At 38.0% G+C, this 19,005-nt stretch overlaps 1 protein-coding gene across 17 annotated transcripts in view; it reads right to left on the bottom strand.

Annotated features, from left to right (window-relative positions):
• The window catches only part of CCDC30 (coiled-coil domain containing 30), a 167,648-nt gene that overhangs the window by 87,407 nt on the left and 61,236 nt on the right, over nucleotides 1-19,005 (bottom strand). For 12 of the 17 annotated variants that reach the window (XM_074380644.1, XM_074380648.1, XM_074380645.1 and 9 more), the window contains 2 exons: nucleotides 11,417-11,586; nucleotides 3,764-4,013 (listed from right to left, as the gene is read on the bottom strand). The exons of 3 other annotated variants lie outside the window; for them this stretch is intronic. In XM_074380644.1, the coding sequence (XP_074236745.1) occupies nucleotides 3,764-4,013; nucleotides 11,417-11,586 (420 nt within the window). Of the gene's footprint in view, nucleotides 1-3,763; nucleotides 4,014-8,966; nucleotides 10,934-11,416; nucleotides 11,587-18,163; nucleotides 18,302-19,005 lie in introns of those variants that run through there. 2 more of the 17 variants (XM_003936978.4, XM_074380655.1) reach the window with 2 other exon arrangements.

The raw sequence follows: 19,005 nt of genomic DNA, 5'->3' as shown, positions 1-19,005 counted from the left end.
TCCCATAAACACACTCCCATAAAACACACCCTTTTAAGGCTGAATAGTATTGCATTTTGTACACACATAGACACACACACACACAAACACACACACACACACACACACACACACACACAACTTCTGCAGATATCTCTTTGACATATTGGTTTCAAATCCCTTGGATATATACCTGGAAGTGGAATTACTGGATCATATGAGTAGCTCTACTTTTAATTTTTTGAGGAACCTCCATACTGTTTTCCATACTGGCTGTACTAATTTACATTCAGACCCACAGTTGTGAAGTGTTCTGTTTTCTCCACATCCTTGCCAATACTTACCTTTTGTCTTTTTGATAAAAGCCATTCTAATAGGTGTGAAGTGATATCTCCCTGTGGTTTTAGTTTGCGTTTCCCTAATAATTCACGACGTTGAACATTTTTTCACATACCTGTTGGCCTTTTGTATGACTTCTTTTGAGAAATGTCTATTTGCATCCTTTGCCTATTTTTTGACTGGATTATTTGTTTTCTTACTATTGAGTTGTTTGAGTTCCTTATATATTTTGGATATTACTCCCTTATCAGATGTATGATCTACAAATATTTTCACCCATTCTGTAGGTTGTCTCTTTACTCTATTGACTGTTTCCTTTGCTGTACAGATGCTTTTTAACTTGACACAACCCCATTTGTCTATTTTGCTTTTAGAGTCACATTCAAAAAATCTTTGTCAAGAAAAACGTGAAATATTTTCCAAAAGTGTCAATCAATGGATGAATGGAAAAGAAAATATGGTATAGACACACACACACACACACACACATGCACACAATGCAATACTGTTCAGCCTTTAAAAAGACAGAAATTCTCTTGGCCCCTAATCTCTTCTGGCTTATAGAGAGTTTCTGCTGAGAGGTCCACTCTTAGACTGATAGGCTGCCCTTTGTAGGTGACCTGGCCATTCTCTATGGCTGACCTTAACAGTTTTTCCTTCGTTTTGACCTTGGAGAATCTGATGATTATGTGTCTTGGGGTAGATCTTCTCATGGAGTATCTTAATGGTAGAAGAGCCCTCACTTTGGAATTAGATACACCTGTGTTTCAATCCTGACTCTACTACTTATTAATGGGTGATCCTGGAAAGATTACTTCATCTTTCTATACTTCAATTTCCTTATCTTAAGATGTGGATAATAATGATTACTGCTGGATGGGGTGAAGAGTTAGTAAGATAACACATGCAAGCACTTAGCACAATTTCTGGCACTTAATAAGCACTCAATAATGTTACGCATTACTGTTTATGCTTCCTAAATTTACTTTAACTGTCTTCATTTTCCATCTACAAACAACCTGGAATGCCTTGATCACCATTCTACCTTCTTGTTTAACCATTATATAACAGCTTTTAACAATTAATTCATAATCAATAGCCTATAGGACCATTTAACATACCAAAGCAGAGATACTATATACAAGAGATGCACCCCATTTTTACCAAGGGAACAAAGGCCCAAAAGTTTTAGCTTCTTTGGAAGGCTGGAAAAACCAGAACAGCAGTTCTTCCCATCTATATTTTCCAGGTCAGCTACTCTGCCAGAGTAGAAATGCAAATTAGTTTTCGACACAGTCAGCTGTTGAAGCAGCTAGACAAGCAGCCAACAAGAGTCTCTATTTTTTTTTCCCACCATATAATCCTGGTAGAAAGTTACTTCAGAGCATATGTGCTCAATCAGGTTACCAGAAACCACATAAAAGAGAAAGGTAAGTACACAGGGGTCTTTTTTTTTTCTCAATCAACAGATCTATTATGCCAATTAATTCATAATCAACAGCCTATAGGACCATTTAACATATCAAACTTCATTTATTCATCTGTAAATTAAAGACTTAAGACCAGATGATGCCTAACATCTTTTCCAGCTTCCTTAAGAATTAAAATAAAACAAGTTGGAACTAGCCTTAACTATCCTGATTTTATCAGCTTTTAATATTTTAAAATAATAAATATTAAATACAAATGAACTTCATAGACTGGTGTAGGGATCCATGAGCCCCACACGTTGGGCGCCAGAATGAAGGGAACCAGCCCTACATCACCCATGGGTACCCTGAGTTCAGTGGGACAAAGGAATGAGAAAAAAATAGATTAAGAGAGAAAGTGGGACCAGGGGGCTCTCAATTTTTTACTTTGGAAGAGACAGTAAAGGCCCCTAACTCTGATCATCCACACTATTTATTGGTTATAATCACTTTGATCTACAGGGTAGGGGTGGATGATGGTGGAGTGAATTAGTGAGCCAGAAGTGAACCAGTGAGACAGAATTAGTATGTCATCCTAAGGATTGATAACAGTGGCAATTTGGGAGTTTCACAAAACAAGAACATGTGGTTATCTTTAGCCTATTATCTATGTGCAGCTGATGGAATGCAGGCCTTACCTGGAGCCTACAAGTCTGGCTACACTATAGTGCTACGAAGGGGTTTTACATCCTTGAGCACAATGTTTATGGTAACAAAGCCTAGGTCACCCTGCACTGGAACATGAGGCATGGAGAGGCCTTCCTCCTTAGAGGAATTGGTTATGTTACTCATACCCAATTTATGTAGGCACTCTATAAGTCCTTTCTCCTTTGCTTCTTTTTCCAACACACTGGTCCCAATGGCAAGTTCAGTCCTACAGTGACAATAGATAGGGTGAAGACCACTGGCTAAGAAAATATTTGATCATCTTTGTGACCACAGTGTTCAGCTTCTGCTCAAGCTTCCCACACTGACCAGTGTCCACTGAGCAATGTCTATCTAGAGCTGGAAAAGTAATCTCTTCTTAAATATTTGATGTCATGCTCCCCTTTGGTCTTCTGAACAAACTGAGTGACTCCTTTTCCTTTCACAGGTGTATCTAAATCTCCTTACAGGTATATATTTTCCTCTTTTACAGTGACTTGTCTAGTTTTGAAACTCTGTACCTGAATTCTTTCAAATATATTTTTGACTTCCTTTATTGTTACACTTTCTTTTTCTAAATGTATACTTGAATCACATTTCAAATGTGTATTATCAGCCTTCTGCAGTAGGTTTACTTATGATTACAAAGGCTTCCTTCTGTGGACCTTAAAATAATTTCTGGAAAGGTATATGTAGAGAAACCTTAATTGTATAAGAGAGAACCTGCAAAATTCAGGTATAAGAACTGAAGTGGCTGTAGTCACTCCCTTTATTTCTCCTACAGACAGATCCCTAGTAAAATAGCAAAAGCCATAATTAAAATAATAAAATGTCTGTCATCTTTTCCCCACTAAAACAAAGTACTTTGTCTACTAAGCTACATACTAGAAATGGAAAATGTGGCACATCCTACCATCCCCAATCCTACCTGGCTAGGGCAGACATCAACAGTCAATCAGCAATTTTTCTGCTAAGCTTAGATGGCATTTAAGAACATTTTATAACAAACGACATCAACTGACAGACTTAGTTCAGATTTTATTTGCTATTTTCCTGCTCACAAATATATATATAACTCAAAGAGTGAAACTGGATTGTTTGTAATACAAAGGATAAATACTTAAGGGGATGGATGCCCCATCCTCCATGATGTGGTTTTTATGCATTGCATACTTGTATCAAAACAAATATATATACCTACTGTGTACCCATAAAAATTTAACAATTTAAAAAAATACACATATAAGAATGATGGTATTTAAAATGATGCTTATATCCACAGCCAATCAGAGGAAATGAACCCAGTCAGTGCCTGTGTTTATATTACCTACCTGGGCACCACTGTCATCTGAACTATCCCCAGAGCTCTGAGACTGAAGGAGGCTCTGATTTATATGGCTCAGCTCTTCTCTATGCCTCACAACCTCCTCAGTCTTAATGGTCAACTGCTGTTCTTTTTCTTCATCTTTCATATCTCCATTCTGTTGTGAGCCCTCCTCCTTCTGCCCCTCTTTTGGGAAAGTGCCCTCCTTTACTGACTCCTCTGGAATTTCCTTCTGCTTTCTTTCTCCTAATTTGAGACTTGGTGCAAATATAAAAAAAAAAATCTATCAAAATGCTTATTATAGTAGTAGAATCTATAGTAGTAGGAAAAAAGCTACAAGTCAAGACAGTATTGCAAACAAGATTTTCAACCTAAATTCTATGGCGCAGCAGTCATTTTATTCTTAAAAATAAACTTTAAAAACAGATAAGTAGGCCAGGTGTGGTGGTTCACACCTGTAATCCCAGCACTTTGGGAGGCCGAGCCATATAGAGAAAACACAAAGAATTGTATCAACTGGGCACAGTGGCTTATGCCTGTAATCTCAGCACTTTGAGAGGGTGAGGTGGACGGATCACCTGAGGTCACGAGCTGGACACCAGCCTGGCCAACATGGTGAAACCCCATCTCTACCAAAAATAAAAAAAATAGCCAGGCATGGCGGTGCATGCCTATAGTCCCAGCTACTCAGGAGGCAGAAACACAAGAATCACTTGAGCCTGGGAGGCGGAGGTTGTAGTGAGCCAAGATTGTGCCACTGAATTCCAGCCTGGGTGACAGAGCGAGACTCCATCTCAAAACAAAAATAAAAACAGAAACCGATAAATGAGTCATATTTTTAACTTACATTCAGGGAGATGATCCATAATAGGTTTTCATTTATAGCCAAACCACCACTTTAAATGAAATTTATACTTTTTCAACTTAGTATGGCATTGAGCAGACACAGGTTATAAAGATTTTAATAAGCACTAGCCACTTTGGTAGGCACTAGGGCTTCAACAGGACATGATTCCTGCCCCAAGGAACTTACAATTTAGTGATGAATGAGGATAAGAAAGGAGCTTACAATTAAGTGAGGAATGAGTAGTAAGTAATACAAGGCCTGATGGATGAGTAGACGCAAGCTAGACAAATGTAAAAGGAGGAAGGAGTGTGTATGTACTTGCATGTGTGTATGGATTTTGGGGAGGGTGGGTGTTGGTAGAGAAGAGAACATGAACATACAAAGATGTTTCAAAATGCTTTAATAAATAAGATGTATAAAACCCCAGCAGCAAAAGAGAGAATGTGCTTTAGAAAGATTATCTGGATGCCATGTGGCAGGGAAACCATTTGAGAGACTGTTGTAATAATCCATATAATAAATAACAGTGAATAGAACTGTGATGGATTCTGGAGATATTTAAAAGACAATATTGATAAAGTCTGTCATTTATTGGATGTGGCAGGTAAGGGAGAAAAAGGAATTGCCATGACACCTGGATTTCTGACTGGGTCAAATAGGCAAGCAGATGGCAGACCAACATGGGGTAATGTGGCTGTAAACTGACTACAGTGATGTTGGTGGTGAAGACACAGATACAGAAAAATGTGAGCAGAAACACTGGGGTTGGATAAACGGAATCAGGGAGAAGGGGGAAAGTAACAGGAGGAGGATCATCATAAACAGAAGCCTAAAAACTTGTAAGGAATAAGCAGAGGAGGTAAAAGCCACGGAAACCAAGAGGAGGGAATGCACCTTCAATGGTCGGAGAGTGTGGATGACAAGGAGAATGAACACAAATATGCTGGTTTTAGTTTTATTCCTTCAGTCTTAAATTTTGTTTTGAGTACCTTGAAACCTAGCACAGCACACTTCACAGATTATAGTTGGTGCTCAAATTCTTTAAGAAATCAATTTGGCAATACAGATCAAGAGCCATGCCCAGGCACGGTGGCTCACTCCCGTAATCCCCAGACTTTTGGAGCCCGAGGCGGGTGGAACACCTGAGGTCAGGAGTTTGAGACCAGCCTGGCCAACGTGGTGAAACCCTGCCTCTACTAAAAATACAAAAATTAGCCAGGTGTGGTGGCACATATCAGTAGTCCCAGCTACTTGGGAGGCTGAGGCGTGAGAATAGCTTGAACCCAGGAGGCGGAGGTTGCAGTGAGCCAAGATCACACCACTGCCCTCCAGCCTGAGTGACAGAGGGAGACTCTGTCTCAAAGAAAAAAGTGCCATAAAAATCTTCAGACTCTGAATAATTGCATATCAATGAATTTATTGCAATAAAATAATTCATAAGAAAAAAGACTGTACAATAATGCTCATATTAAATAAATAGAGATCTGGAAATGGCTAAGAGAATTAAAAATGCTTCAATTTAAAAGTGACATTCAAGATATTCATAAACAAGAAAAATACTTATCAAAGTTAAAACGTGGCACAAAACTCAATAAACACACACACACACACACATATATTCATGTGTGTACATACATATATACATACTATGGAAAAATGTCTAGAAAAAGCTGGAAAGCAACAGGGAGAAAAATTGTGTCTAGGGAGTGTCTTATTCTTTTTAAAATTCCTATAAAGAAACATTTTATTTTGAGTTTAGCAGTTTTTAAAAGATAAATGATACAGAACAGTATAAGATAAATTTGATTACTCATACGTCCTTTAAGAATATTTTCTGGAGCCAGGCAAGAAAAAGAAATAAAGTGTATTCAAATAGGAAAGGAGGAAGTCAAATTGTCTCTATTTGCAGATGACATGATTGTATACCTAGAAGACCCCAATGTCTCAGCCCAAAATCTCCTGAAACTGATAAGCAACTTCAGTAAAGTCTCAGGATACAAAATCTATGTGCAAAAATCACAAGCATTCCTACACACCAATAACAGACTTAAAGGGAGCCAAATCAAGAACAAACTGCCATTCACAATTGCTACAAAGAGAATAAAATACCTAGGAATACAACTAATAAAGAACGTAAAGGACCTACCTCTTCAAGGAGAACTACAAGCCACTGCTCAATGAAATAAGAGAGGACACAAACAGATGGAGAAACATTCCATGTTCATGGTTAGGAAGAATCAATATTGTGAAAATGGCCATACTGCCCAAAGTAATTTACAGATTCAATGCTATCCCCATCAAGCTACCAATGAATGACCTTCTTCACAGAACTGGAAAAAAACACCTTAAACTTCATATGGAACCAAAAGAGAGCCCGCATAGCCAAGTCAATTCTAAGCAAAAAGAACAAAGCAGGAGGCATCACACTACCGGACTTCAAACTATACTACAAGGCTGCAGTAATCAAAACAGCATGGTACTCGTATCAAAACAGAGCTTTAGACCAATGGAACAGAACAGAGGCCTCGGAGACAATACAACATATCTACAATCATCCAATCTTTGACAAACCTGACAAAAACAAGCAATGGGGAAAGGATTCCCTGCTTAATAAATGGTATTGGGAAAACTGGCTAGCCATGTGCAAAAAGCAGAAACTGGACCCCTTTCTGACACTTTACACTAAAATTAACTCCAGATGGATTAAAGACTTAAACATCAGACCTAACACCATAAAAACCCTAGAAGAAAATCTAGGCAAAACCATTCAGGACATAGGCATAGGCAAGGACTTCATGACCAAAACACCAAAAGCATTGGCAACAAAAGCCAAAATAGACAAACGGGACGTAATCAAACTCCACAGCTTCTGCATGGCAAAAGAAACAGTCGTTAGAGTGAATCGGCAACCAACAGAATGGGAAAAAATTTTTGCAGTCTACCCATCTGACAAAGGGCTGATATCCAGAATTTACAAAGAACTAAAATAGATTTACAAGAAAAAAACAACCTCATTCAAAAGTGGGCAAAGGATATGAACAGACACTTTACAAAAGAAGACATATATGAGGCCAACAAACATATGAAAAAATGCTCATCATCATTGGTCATTAGAGAAATGCAAATCAAAACTACATTGAGATACCATCTCACACCAGTTAGAATGGCGATCATTAAAGAATCTGGAGACAACAGATGCTGGAGAGGATGTGGAGAAATAGGAACACTTTTATACTGTTGGTGAGAGTGTAAATTACTTCAACCATTGTGGAAGACAGTGTGGCAATTCCTCAAGGACCTAGAAATAGAGATTCCATTTCACCCAGCAATCCCATTACTGAGTATATATCCAAAGGATTATATATCGTTCTACTATAAGCACACATGCACATGAATGTTCACTGCAGCACTGTTTACAATAGCAAAGACCTGGAACCAACCCAAATGCCCATCGATGACAGACTGGACAGGGAAAATGTGGCACATATACACCATGGAATACTATGCAGCCATCAAAAATGGTGAGTTCATGTCCTTTGTAGGGACATGGATGAAACTGGAAACCATCATTCTCAGCAAACTGACACAAGAACAGAAAATCAAACACCGCATGTTCTCACTCATAGGCAGCTGTTGAACAATGAGAACACATGGACACAGGGAGGGGAACATCACACACTGGGGTCTATTGCAGGGAGATAGGGGAGGGATAGTGGAGGGTGGGGAGTTGGGGAGAGATAGCATGGGGAGAAATGCCAGATATAGATGAAGGGGAGGAAGGCAGCAAATCATGCTGCCATGTGTGTACCTATGCAACAATCTTGCATGTTCTTCACATGTACCCCAAAACCTAAAATGCAATTTTAGAAATTTAAATTTAAATTTTAAAAAAAGAATATTTTTTGGCTGGGTGCAGTGGCTCATGCCTGTAATCCCAGCACTTTGGGAGGCTGAGGCAGGCGGATCACCTGAGGTCAGGAGTTCAAGACCACCCTGATCAACATGGAGAAACCCCATCTCTACTAAAAACAAACAAACAAATTAGCCAGTGTGGTGGTGCAGACCAGTAATCCCAGTTACTCAGGAGAGTGAGGGAGGAGAATTGCTTGAACCCAGGAGGTGGAGGTTGCAGTGAGCCGAGATTGTGCCACTGCACTCCAGCCTGGGCAACAAGTGTGAAACTCCATCTCAAAATAAATAAATAAATAAAAAGAATATTTTTTGATTCATTAGTCTGGGCCAGGGCCCCTGCTTTGTGTTTGCACAGTACCCAGTACTGCCTTATTTAACCATCTTTCTCCATCAGACGATGTGGACCATAATGATAAGAAACTGTGTCTTATTGTATATCCTCAGTACCTACCTACAGTGCCTGGCACATCGTAGATACACAATGGCTTGCTGAATGTGGTTGTGTTATGGACCCATGATGAGGGGAGGCTGTGAAGAGGGGAATAGGAGATAAACAAGCTGGAAAACATTATGAGAAAAAAAGAGGAGGAGGCAGAGGGTAAAAATTTAGACTTTTCAGAGTCCCAGTTATGGGAAGCAGATTGGACCAAGTCTTGGAAACAGGTGGCATCAAAGAGGTCTGAAGAGGGAAGGCCATAATCTTTCTCATGGCAAAATTTCCCACCCCTAGATGAATTAAAGCTACATCCTTGCTCCCCAAGGCAAGTATCTCTGCCAATTACCCAAAATCACCTGGGTGGACTTTTGTCAGATTTGATCATTTATGTCAGCTCCTTCTTGAAGAACTTTCAGATTGACCATTTCATTTTCATTGCCACTTACTCAATGTAGGCAACTATTTCTTCATCTATCACTCATATATAGATTAATTGGTCTATCTTCCATCTCCATTTTATCTAATATAGATACTAGAACAATCTTCCTCAAAAATCCTGTAATACACTCTTCCAGTGCTCAAGAACTAGACTTTCTTTTTCCCAACACAAACCTAAATCTAGCTTCTTGGCTCTCTGTTCTTGTGACCATTATCATACCCCTTCCCCATCATCTCCCAAGATACTCTCCCACATCTGCAACTAGGTTTTACAATTGTGAATCTTGGGCTCAAAGCTTACTCTAAAGTTAAAAGCAACAATTTTTTTTTTTTTTTTTTTTTTTGAGATGGAGTCTCGCTCTGTCACCAGGCTGAAGTGTTGTAGCACAATCTGGGCTCACTGCAACCTCCGCCTCCCAGGTTCAAGTGATTCTCCGGCCTCAGCCTCCCAAGAAGCTGGGACTACAGGTGCACGCCACCACACCCGGCTAAGTTTTTGGATTTTAGTAGGGACTGGGTTTCACCATGTTGGCCAGGATGGTCTCAATCTCCTGACCTAGTGATCTGTCCACCTTGGCCTCTCAAAGTGCTGGGACTACAGGCATGAGCCACCATGCCCAGCCAAATGCAACTTTTAAGAGGGCATAATATTCAGAGACCCCAAACTGGCAAAACAGTCTCCTTCTATCTTTAGAACATTTACAAAGATATAAATTTGTCTACTCCTAGACTATATTTTCTCACTTTACTGATGAATGTATCCTTTAGTATGGTATATGCCAAAATTGACATCTATTGTTTCCTTTTGGTTATTTCATTCTAGACTTTTTCCAAGACAAAATTTGATTGCAACTATTAGCTTTTGTGCCCAAGCAGAGTAGTGCACTTGCCAAAGCCTCATGTTTCTGTGAAAGGTACTTTTGGTTAAAAAAGTAGAAGTACAGGAGTTAGAGGGCAAAATTAATAAGATAGATAAATAAAAGAAAGGTGCTCAAAAAAGTATCAAATGCAACGTTAAATAAAGACAGCAAAAAAAAAAAACTCTGTAGAGTATAATCTTAATTATGTAAAAATATACATATATGTGTATGTATACAAAAAAAAAAAGGAAAAAAAATTAAGGTAACATCTTTCCCTGGTGAGAATTGAGGGTTGTTCTAATCTCTTTATACTTTTGCATGCTTTCTAAATCTTCTTTTAAAAAGCATATATTCTTCTTCTTCTTCTTCTTTTTTTTTTTGAGATGGATTTTCACTCTTGTTGCCCAGGCTGAAGTGCAATGGTGTGATCTTGGCTCGCCACAACCTCTGCCTTCAAGCGATTCTCCTGCCTCAGCCTTCTGAGTAGTTGGGATTATAGGCCTGTGCCAACACACCTGGCTAGTTTTATATTTTTAGTAGAGATGGAGTTTCTCCATGTTGGTCAGGCTGGTCTCAAAATCCCACCCTCAGGTGATCTGCCTGCCTCAGCTTCCCAAAGTGCTGGGATTACAGGCGTGAGTCATTGTGCCCAGTCACATATATTCATTTTTTAAAAGCAGGAAAAAAGATTTAAAATGTAATAATATATCAAAAGACAAAATTTTTGGAGAACGTTTATAACTAATTTTTCCACTCACATAATTTGGAAATGAATATCAAATTATTATTATTATTTTGAGACAGGATCTGACTCTGTTGCCCAGGCTGCAGTGCAGTGACACAATCATGGCTCACTACAATCTCTGCCTTCCAGGCTCAAGCAATCCTCCCACCTCAGCCTCCTGAGTAGCTGGGACTACAGACACAGGCCACCATGCCTGGCTAATTTTTGTTATTTGTAGAGACGGTGTTTTGCTATGGTTCTCAGGCTGACCTCAAACTCCTGATTGAGCTCAAGTGATCTGTCTGCCTCAGTCTCCCAAACTGCTGGGATTACAGAAGTAAGCCACTACACCCAGCTAAATGTCAAATTCTTAATAATGATCAAGCCAAATAAAATATATGCCCTCCAAATAATTAATGTGATATATGATATTTCCAATTTACCAGAATTCCTCTCTCTCTTCCTTTGGGGTTTGAATTTCTGCTTCCAAAATTGGCTTGTTAGACTCAGGATCTTTACAGATATTTTCACTTTTAATTAAATTAGCAGTTGTAGTTTTTTCCCCTAGAGTAAAATTGTTTAATTGTGCAAATTCTTGTGAAAGCTTCAAGACCTGTAAAATTAAGTGAAAAGACAAATATTCTATTTTGCATACTTTTATTTACAGCTGTGAAAAAAGTATACTGATTTCATTAAATTCTTAGCCGTTGGCTTATATAAGATAAAATTACATCCTAATTGAAGTCTTATTCCAACTTAATACTTTGCAGTGTTATATAACTTAATCAATTTTTTACCATAGGCATAAGGGTAATGTAAATTCCTTTTTTTTTTTTTTTTTTTTTTTTAAATATTTTTGGTCTCTGGAGTTGGCTTCTCAGAGTGCTGTTTAGCATTTGGTTATACCTTTTAACAAGCACAAATATGGGATCTATCAAGTTTTACACTATTACCACGCATTTTTATTTTCAAGTTTTGAATGCACTTCATTGATTCATAAAAGCAATAATATATAATAAAAAATCAATAATATCCTGCTGCCAGTAAACATTATAAAGAATATTAGATATATCTTGCAGAAAAGAACTTTCTTCCATAGTGGTTCTGAAATCACTATAATATAAAAGCATCACCTGAAAAATTTATTAAAAATGTAGTCTTGGCCGGGTGCAGTGGCTCACACCTGTAATATCAGCACTTTGGGAGGCCAAGGCAGGTGGATTTCTTGAGTGCAGGAGTTCAAGACCAGACTGGACAACATGAAAAGACCCTGTCTCTAAAAAAAAATTAGCCATGCATGGTGGTGTGCACCTGTAGTGCCAGCTACTTGGGAGGCTGAGATGGAAAGATGACTTGAGCCTGGGAGGTGAAGGTTGCAGTGAGCCAAGATCAGGCAACCACACTCCAGCCTAGATGACAGAGTAAGACTATCTCAAAAGTAAAAATAAAAAATAAAATATTTGTTAAAGAAAATGCAGTCTTATAGCCCCTGCCCTGAGATTCATTATTAGTGGTCTGGGGGACGCGGGAATGGAAATCCGTACTTTAAATAAGCCTCCCAGGTAATTCTGCAAGTAGATGCTTTGAGAGTCACTGCCTTGCATGATCTGGCAAATCATTTGTTCAGTATTTTTGTTTTGTTTTGGCAAACACATTCTAAAGATTTCCTTTCCTGAAAGGTTACACTATATCTTCATATAAAATGAAAAAACATCTTCCGGGAGTAGAAAGGATGGGTGGGGAATGATTCTAAGAAAGAAAGATGAGCTAGGCACAGTGGCTCATCCCTTTAATCCTAGCACTTTTGGAGGCTGAGGTGGGAGGATTGCTTGAGGCCAGGAATAGAATAGAATAGAATAAAAAATAAAAATAAGGAGGCTGAGGCAGGAGAATTGCCTGAACTCAGGAGGCGGAGGTTGCGGTGAGCCGAGATCGCACCATTGCACTCCAGCTTGGGTAACAAGAGCGAAACTCCGTCTCAAAAAAAAAAAAAAAAAAGAATAAAAAAATAAGAATAAAAAATAAGAAAGGAAAATAGATTCCCATCAGAGTATTGTGCTAAGGTAAACAATAGCCTGCCTGATTCATATCCTGAGCCTCTCTGAAAATGCAAAGCTTCTACATGTTTGATTCTAAGAACACAATGGACTTAATTATAAAGATCAATTTAAGTTTAAGAGATCCCTTCGGTTTTCTGTGCCTTTTCAGTTCTCTGAAGAGAAACTACAGTGTGTAAAATGGATTATAATATCATAAAATCCATACAATCTCATGTGGACTATAACCTTTCTTTCTAGGGGAAAAGGTTGGTCTTGAACTGGTCCTCTCAAGTTGGGAAGATACGGATAAGAGAAGAGACTACAAATGGCACATTTTAAGTATGGGGAGCAATATGGTCAAAGGCATTGATGTAGAACTGAGTATAGAGTCATTTGGGGGAAAGTAAAGAAGATGATCTCATTGAAATAAAGGCTACAAAATAAGGAGCTGCAGAAATAAGGCAAGATTGCAGGAGTGTGAGACCAGCTTGGCCAACATGGTGAAACCCCATCTCTACTAACAATAGAAAAATTAGACAAGAGTGGTGGTGCATGCCTATAACCCTAGCTACTCAAATGGCTGAGGCATGAGCATCACTTGAACTTGTGAGGTAAAAATTGCAATGAGCTAAGAGTGTGCCACTGCATCCCAGCCTGGGCAACAGAAACTCTGTCTCAAAAAAAAAAAGAAAAAAGCCAGGTGCAGTGGCTCATACCTGTAATCCCAACACTTTGGAAGGCTGAGGCAGGTGGATCACAAGATCAGAAGTTTGAGACCAGCCTGGCCAACGTAGTGACACCCTGTCTCTACCAAAAATACAAAAAATTAGCTGGACATGGTAGCTGGCGCCTGTAATAGCAGCTGCTCAGGAGGCCAAGGCAGAAGAATCACTTGAACCTGGAAGGCGGAGGTGGCAGTAAGCCAAGATAGCATCATTGTACTCCAGCCCTGGGGACAGTGTGAGACTCTGTCTCAAAAAAAAAAAAAAAGGAAAGAAAAGAAATAAGGTAAGATTGAAAAGAGAGGTCAGATTATAAAGGAACCTAAAAAACAATTTTCTTAATGAGCTTGCATTATTTTTGTAAGCAGGAAAAAAGATTCCAAAATGCTACTTAATCATTAACCTTTATGGTCATTGTAAAAATGTAAACATTACAGATAATAAATGTTAGTCTCTTAAGAAGTAAACAAAGACAGCCTGGCAAAATAGGGAGACCCTCTCTCTATAAAGGAAAACATTCAAATTAGCCAGGTGCGGTGGCATGTGTCTGTGGTCTCAGCTCCTTGGGAAGCTGAGGCATGACAATCACTTGAGGCCTTGAGGCCAGGAGGGGGAGGTGAGCTATGATCTTGCCACTGCACTCCAGCCTGGGCGACAGAGAGACCTCATCTGAAGAAAAAGAAGAAGAAAAAAAAGATAATTGTGGTTCTTGCCATTAAAAAAGAAAGAAAGAAAGATAAAACAGTGGCGTTTAGATATGATCTTATAGCACACTGAAACCTGCTGAGGGTTTCTGAAGAGGATGGTGACACTAACACAGAGCATTTTCTAGGTATTCTGAATTCTCACATGACAAAATAAGTGTATATCTTACGTGAGCAGAAGCTTTACTCTTTATAACAAAGAAAGTTAAAGCCATCAGACTCTCCATGACATGGATATTGTGGAACAGGACAAACTCTGTTCCATAGATTTCTTCCTATCAAAATTGTATCTTAGTGGTATAGCTCAATTTAATGATCAGTCATGTTTAAGTAGCATAAGAATTAAGCTGATGGTTCTGCTTTCTGATTGAGGCCTTAGGGTAGGGTAAAAACAGCATAGGCCAAGAATCACTATGTAACTTGGCAGCAGTTTAATATCCCTGAGCCTTGGTGTTCTTATGTATAAACTGAAGGAGTTGGCCTGCATGATCATACTCCTTTCAGCTCTAAAATTCTGTATGAGTCTAGATGTTGTGATCCAAACAAAATGACAGCCTGTAAAATGGGGGCTTCAGGAAGTACATACAATACAACCTCTTTAGCAAGACATCTTTAGATCTAAAGCACTCTATATTCTGAAGAAAACTAGAATATAACCTAAAAATCAAAGATTCAAAATGGAAACTTTTAATGAGTAAAAGTTTGATGGGAAATAGAACACATGTAGTCTCAAAGCATCTCCCCACAAGATATTTATGAATTGCAAAGGGGAAAGTAATAACTTTATAGTGGACAAATCTAGCAGACAGTACCTTAACCAAATGATCAAAGTTAATATCATGAGTAATAGAACAAACATGTCATGTTTCCTGATAAAATACACTGAGAAGGATACAACATTATCTCTGTAGTATTCCTGCTAAAAATAGGTAACCTTAATTACATTGTGAGGAAACATCAGACAAATCCAAATTAAGAGACATTCTTCCAAATCAATGGTCTTGCTATGCACTGCATGTCTGTGTTGACTCAGAGCTCATATGTTGAAAGCCTTACCCTCAATGGGATGGTAGTAGGAAGACACTTTAGCAATAATTAATTCACAAGGGTGCAGCCCTCATGATGGTAGTAGTGCCCTATGAGAAGAGACGGGAAAGAGCTTGCATTCTCTCTCTCTCTCTGCTCTTGGCCATGTGAAGATACAATGAGAAGACAGCTGTCTGCAAATCAGGAAGAATGCCCTCACCAGACACTGGATATGCCAGACATGCCAACATCTTAATCTTTGACTTCCCAGCCTCTAGAACTGAGAGAAATAAATATTTGTTGTTTAATCTACCTAATCTATGGTATATTATAGCAGCCCAAACTGACTAAGGCAGTACTCTTCAAAAATATCAAAGTGGGCCAGGCGCGGTGGCTCATGCCTATATCCCAGCACTTTGAGAGGCCTAGGCAGGCAGATCACGAGGTCAGGAGATTGAGATCATCCTGGCCAACATGGTGAAACCCCATCTCTACTAAAATACAGAAAAAAAATTAGCCAGGCATGGTGATGCACACCTGTAGCCCAGCTCCTCAGGAGGCTGAGGCAAGAGAATTGCCTGAACCGGGAGGCAGAGGTTGCAGTGAGCCGAGATTGCATCAAAAATCTTTGACATGTAAATATTAAAAAATATATATATAGTAAATATATATATATTTTTTATATATATTTATATTTATATATTTATATTTATTTATTAATTATATATATTTTTTAATATTTACATGTCAAAGATTTTTAGGATTTGTGTCTTTCAATGTGTATACATTTGACTTCACAAAAAACAAAACTGAAAAAAATAATGGAGGATGGACAATGGGTTGATCAGAAATGGCTGAAGTAGAGAACTACAGGTGAAACAGGAATGGCACATGATTAGTAGTTCTTGAGGCCTCATGACATATCTATTGAATTCTTTTTGTTGTTTTGCATTTGTTTAAATTTTATGTAATAAAACACTTGAATAAAAACACAAAATTGATCCACTATATATATATATACACACACACACATATCAAAGTCATGAAAGACAAAGACTTTTTTGGATTGAAGGACTTACAGAGACATGACAATTAAATGCAATGTATGATGCTGGGTTAGATCTCAGACTAGGAAAAAAGTTATTTTCTTGCTATAGAGGGGAATAATTGGTAAAATCTGAATACGAGCTATAGATTATAGTATTGTGTCAATATCAATTTCCTGATTTTGAGACTTGTACTGTGATAATATGAGATGTTATAGTTTTTAGTAAACACACATGGAAATATTTAAGGGTAAAGCAGATTATGTCTCCAACTTACTCTGAAAGGGTTTACAAAAAAACGCGTGTGTGTGTGCCAGCGTGTGTGTAGATAGAGAAACAATGATTAGGTAAACACGATACCATGTTAACATTTGGAAGAGTGAAAGTATATGGGAATTCTTTGTACTTTCATAATTTTTTCTGTGAGTCTGATACTATTTCAACATAAAAAGTTTAAGAAAAAAGGAGACCAGATCACCAGAAGAGTAGATCTGGATCTCTTCACTTTATATTATATTCTTCTCATTTCAGCTCATCTGTTAACTTTTTCATTGATACCTTAAAAGGCATGGTCCTTTAACTGTACAACGTGATGATAATTTACCTTGCTGACAAGGTCCCACAAAAAAGTCTTAGTTGTATATTGTGCCTTACATATCTACCTACCCTCCCAGGCAGCAAACCTTATGTTCTGGACTTTTCCTTCCCATGTCACATGCTATCTGATTGATGTCCCAATCCCTCAGCAACCTACTCCTGATTTTCTGGTGTAACAACTACATCTAGGTAAATTAGGCTTTTATTTAGTTATTCACCTTATACATGGTGTTAAAATACAGCCTAATATATTTTCACTGCTGTGTTCAAGACTCCTTAATCTTTAGTCTAGATCAAAAGAGTGACTGAGGAAGGGAATTTTCAGCCAGGAGGAGATAGTGATAACCTAATAGGTGGGACTCTAGAAATCATACAGACAAATTTTCAATCTAGTATTGGGCTAGATGGGAATTCTTTGACGTGGTCAGGCAGCCTCTTTTTTTTTTTTTTTTTTTTAAGAGATGGGGTCTCACTATGCTGCCCAGGCTGAGGTACAGTTACTATTCACAGGCACATCATAGCACATTACAGCCTCTAACTCCTGAGCACAAGCAATCCTTGCTGGAAGCCATTTTTAAACTTAGGGGACAAGCTTGGATCAGGACATTTGAACATTTTCCTAATTCTAAGCCCAGTTTTCAGTGTAACTGAGAATGATGCATTGATCCTAAATTTTTAAATTGAAGATATTTAAATAAATCTTTTACATTATAGAGAAATGCTTTGATCCTAAATTTTTAAATTGAAGACATTTAAATAAATCTTTTACATTATAATGTGTGCTCCAAAAATTAAGTTGGTGGGAAGCTGATTTAAAGTAAAAATTCACTGATGAATCCTAAGTGCCAAATATTAGTTGAAGCCTGAATATTTAACCTGATATATACCTTAACTGATAATCCACAGTATATGGTAGTATATGGTATATGGCAATTTATGCTGTAATAATAAAAGAAACTCCAATTCCCAAATCATCTCTTGCTTAATTTCCTTTTATCCTATCCTCATAAAAGCTATGTTAAATATTGAACATTTAAATAGCTAACTCAGTCTCACCTTTGTTTCTAATTCAGAATTCTCTTTTTGCAATAGGTCCCATGCTATTAAAAAATGGTCTCTGCTTTCTGATGCCCCTGGAAGATTGTGAACTTCATTATAAAGGCATATGAGCTCTGACTTTGATTTTTGCAATTCCTGATTAAGAAATGAAGACATTTAGTAGAATAAAATAAGATGATTTTCCCCATAAAAGACATAATGCTTTAAGAATGAATCTTGAAATGGTCCTGATAAATATTTTGTTTTAAATATTCCAAACTATCCTTCTGGCAGACCAATGCCTTCCTTAGTAGTTAAAACAAAGTTTATGTAAATCAATTAAATAAACTGAGCATTCTTAGTTTCTATCATTCACAGGTTTAAAGATTTAGTTTCTAGAGTCCTTCCTACTTTGAGCAAGTCTTATATGGAGGTAAACTCTTTAGCAATGCTTGCAATGACTGCCAATAGTTATATTATGTTTCTAAAATGTATCATTTTAGAAGTACCATTTATAGAACAAAGTGCTATGTGGTTCACCTTTAATGTTCTGACAACCTTATAAGAGAATTGTTTAAAGTAAGGCCGAGAGATCTTAAGTGATCTGCCTAAATTCACATAGCCAGGAAGTATAAAGCTGAGATTCCAAATCCATAAATCTGTCTGACTCTGAACTCTGTGGTTTATTTTTATTTTAGAGATGGAATCTCGCTATGTTACCCAGGCTAGAGTGCAGTAGCTATTCACAGGTGTAATGTAAACTGCACTACAGTTCTCAACTCCTGGGCTCAAGCCATCCTCCTGGCTCAGCCTCCCAAGTAGCTGGGACTATAAAGGTGCCATGATGCATAGCTTAAATT

The sequence above is a fragment of the Saimiri boliviensis genome, chromosome 11 (genome assembly GCF_048565385.1).
Source record: "Saimiri boliviensis isolate mSaiBol1 chromosome 11, mSaiBol1.pri, whole genome shotgun sequence".
In the NCBI taxonomy this organism is placed as follows: domain Eukaryota; kingdom Metazoa; phylum Chordata; class Mammalia; order Primates; family Cebidae; genus Saimiri; species Saimiri boliviensis.
The sequence above is the reverse complement of the archived record's forward strand: the minus strand, read 5'-3'. Positions and strand labels throughout refer to the sequence as shown.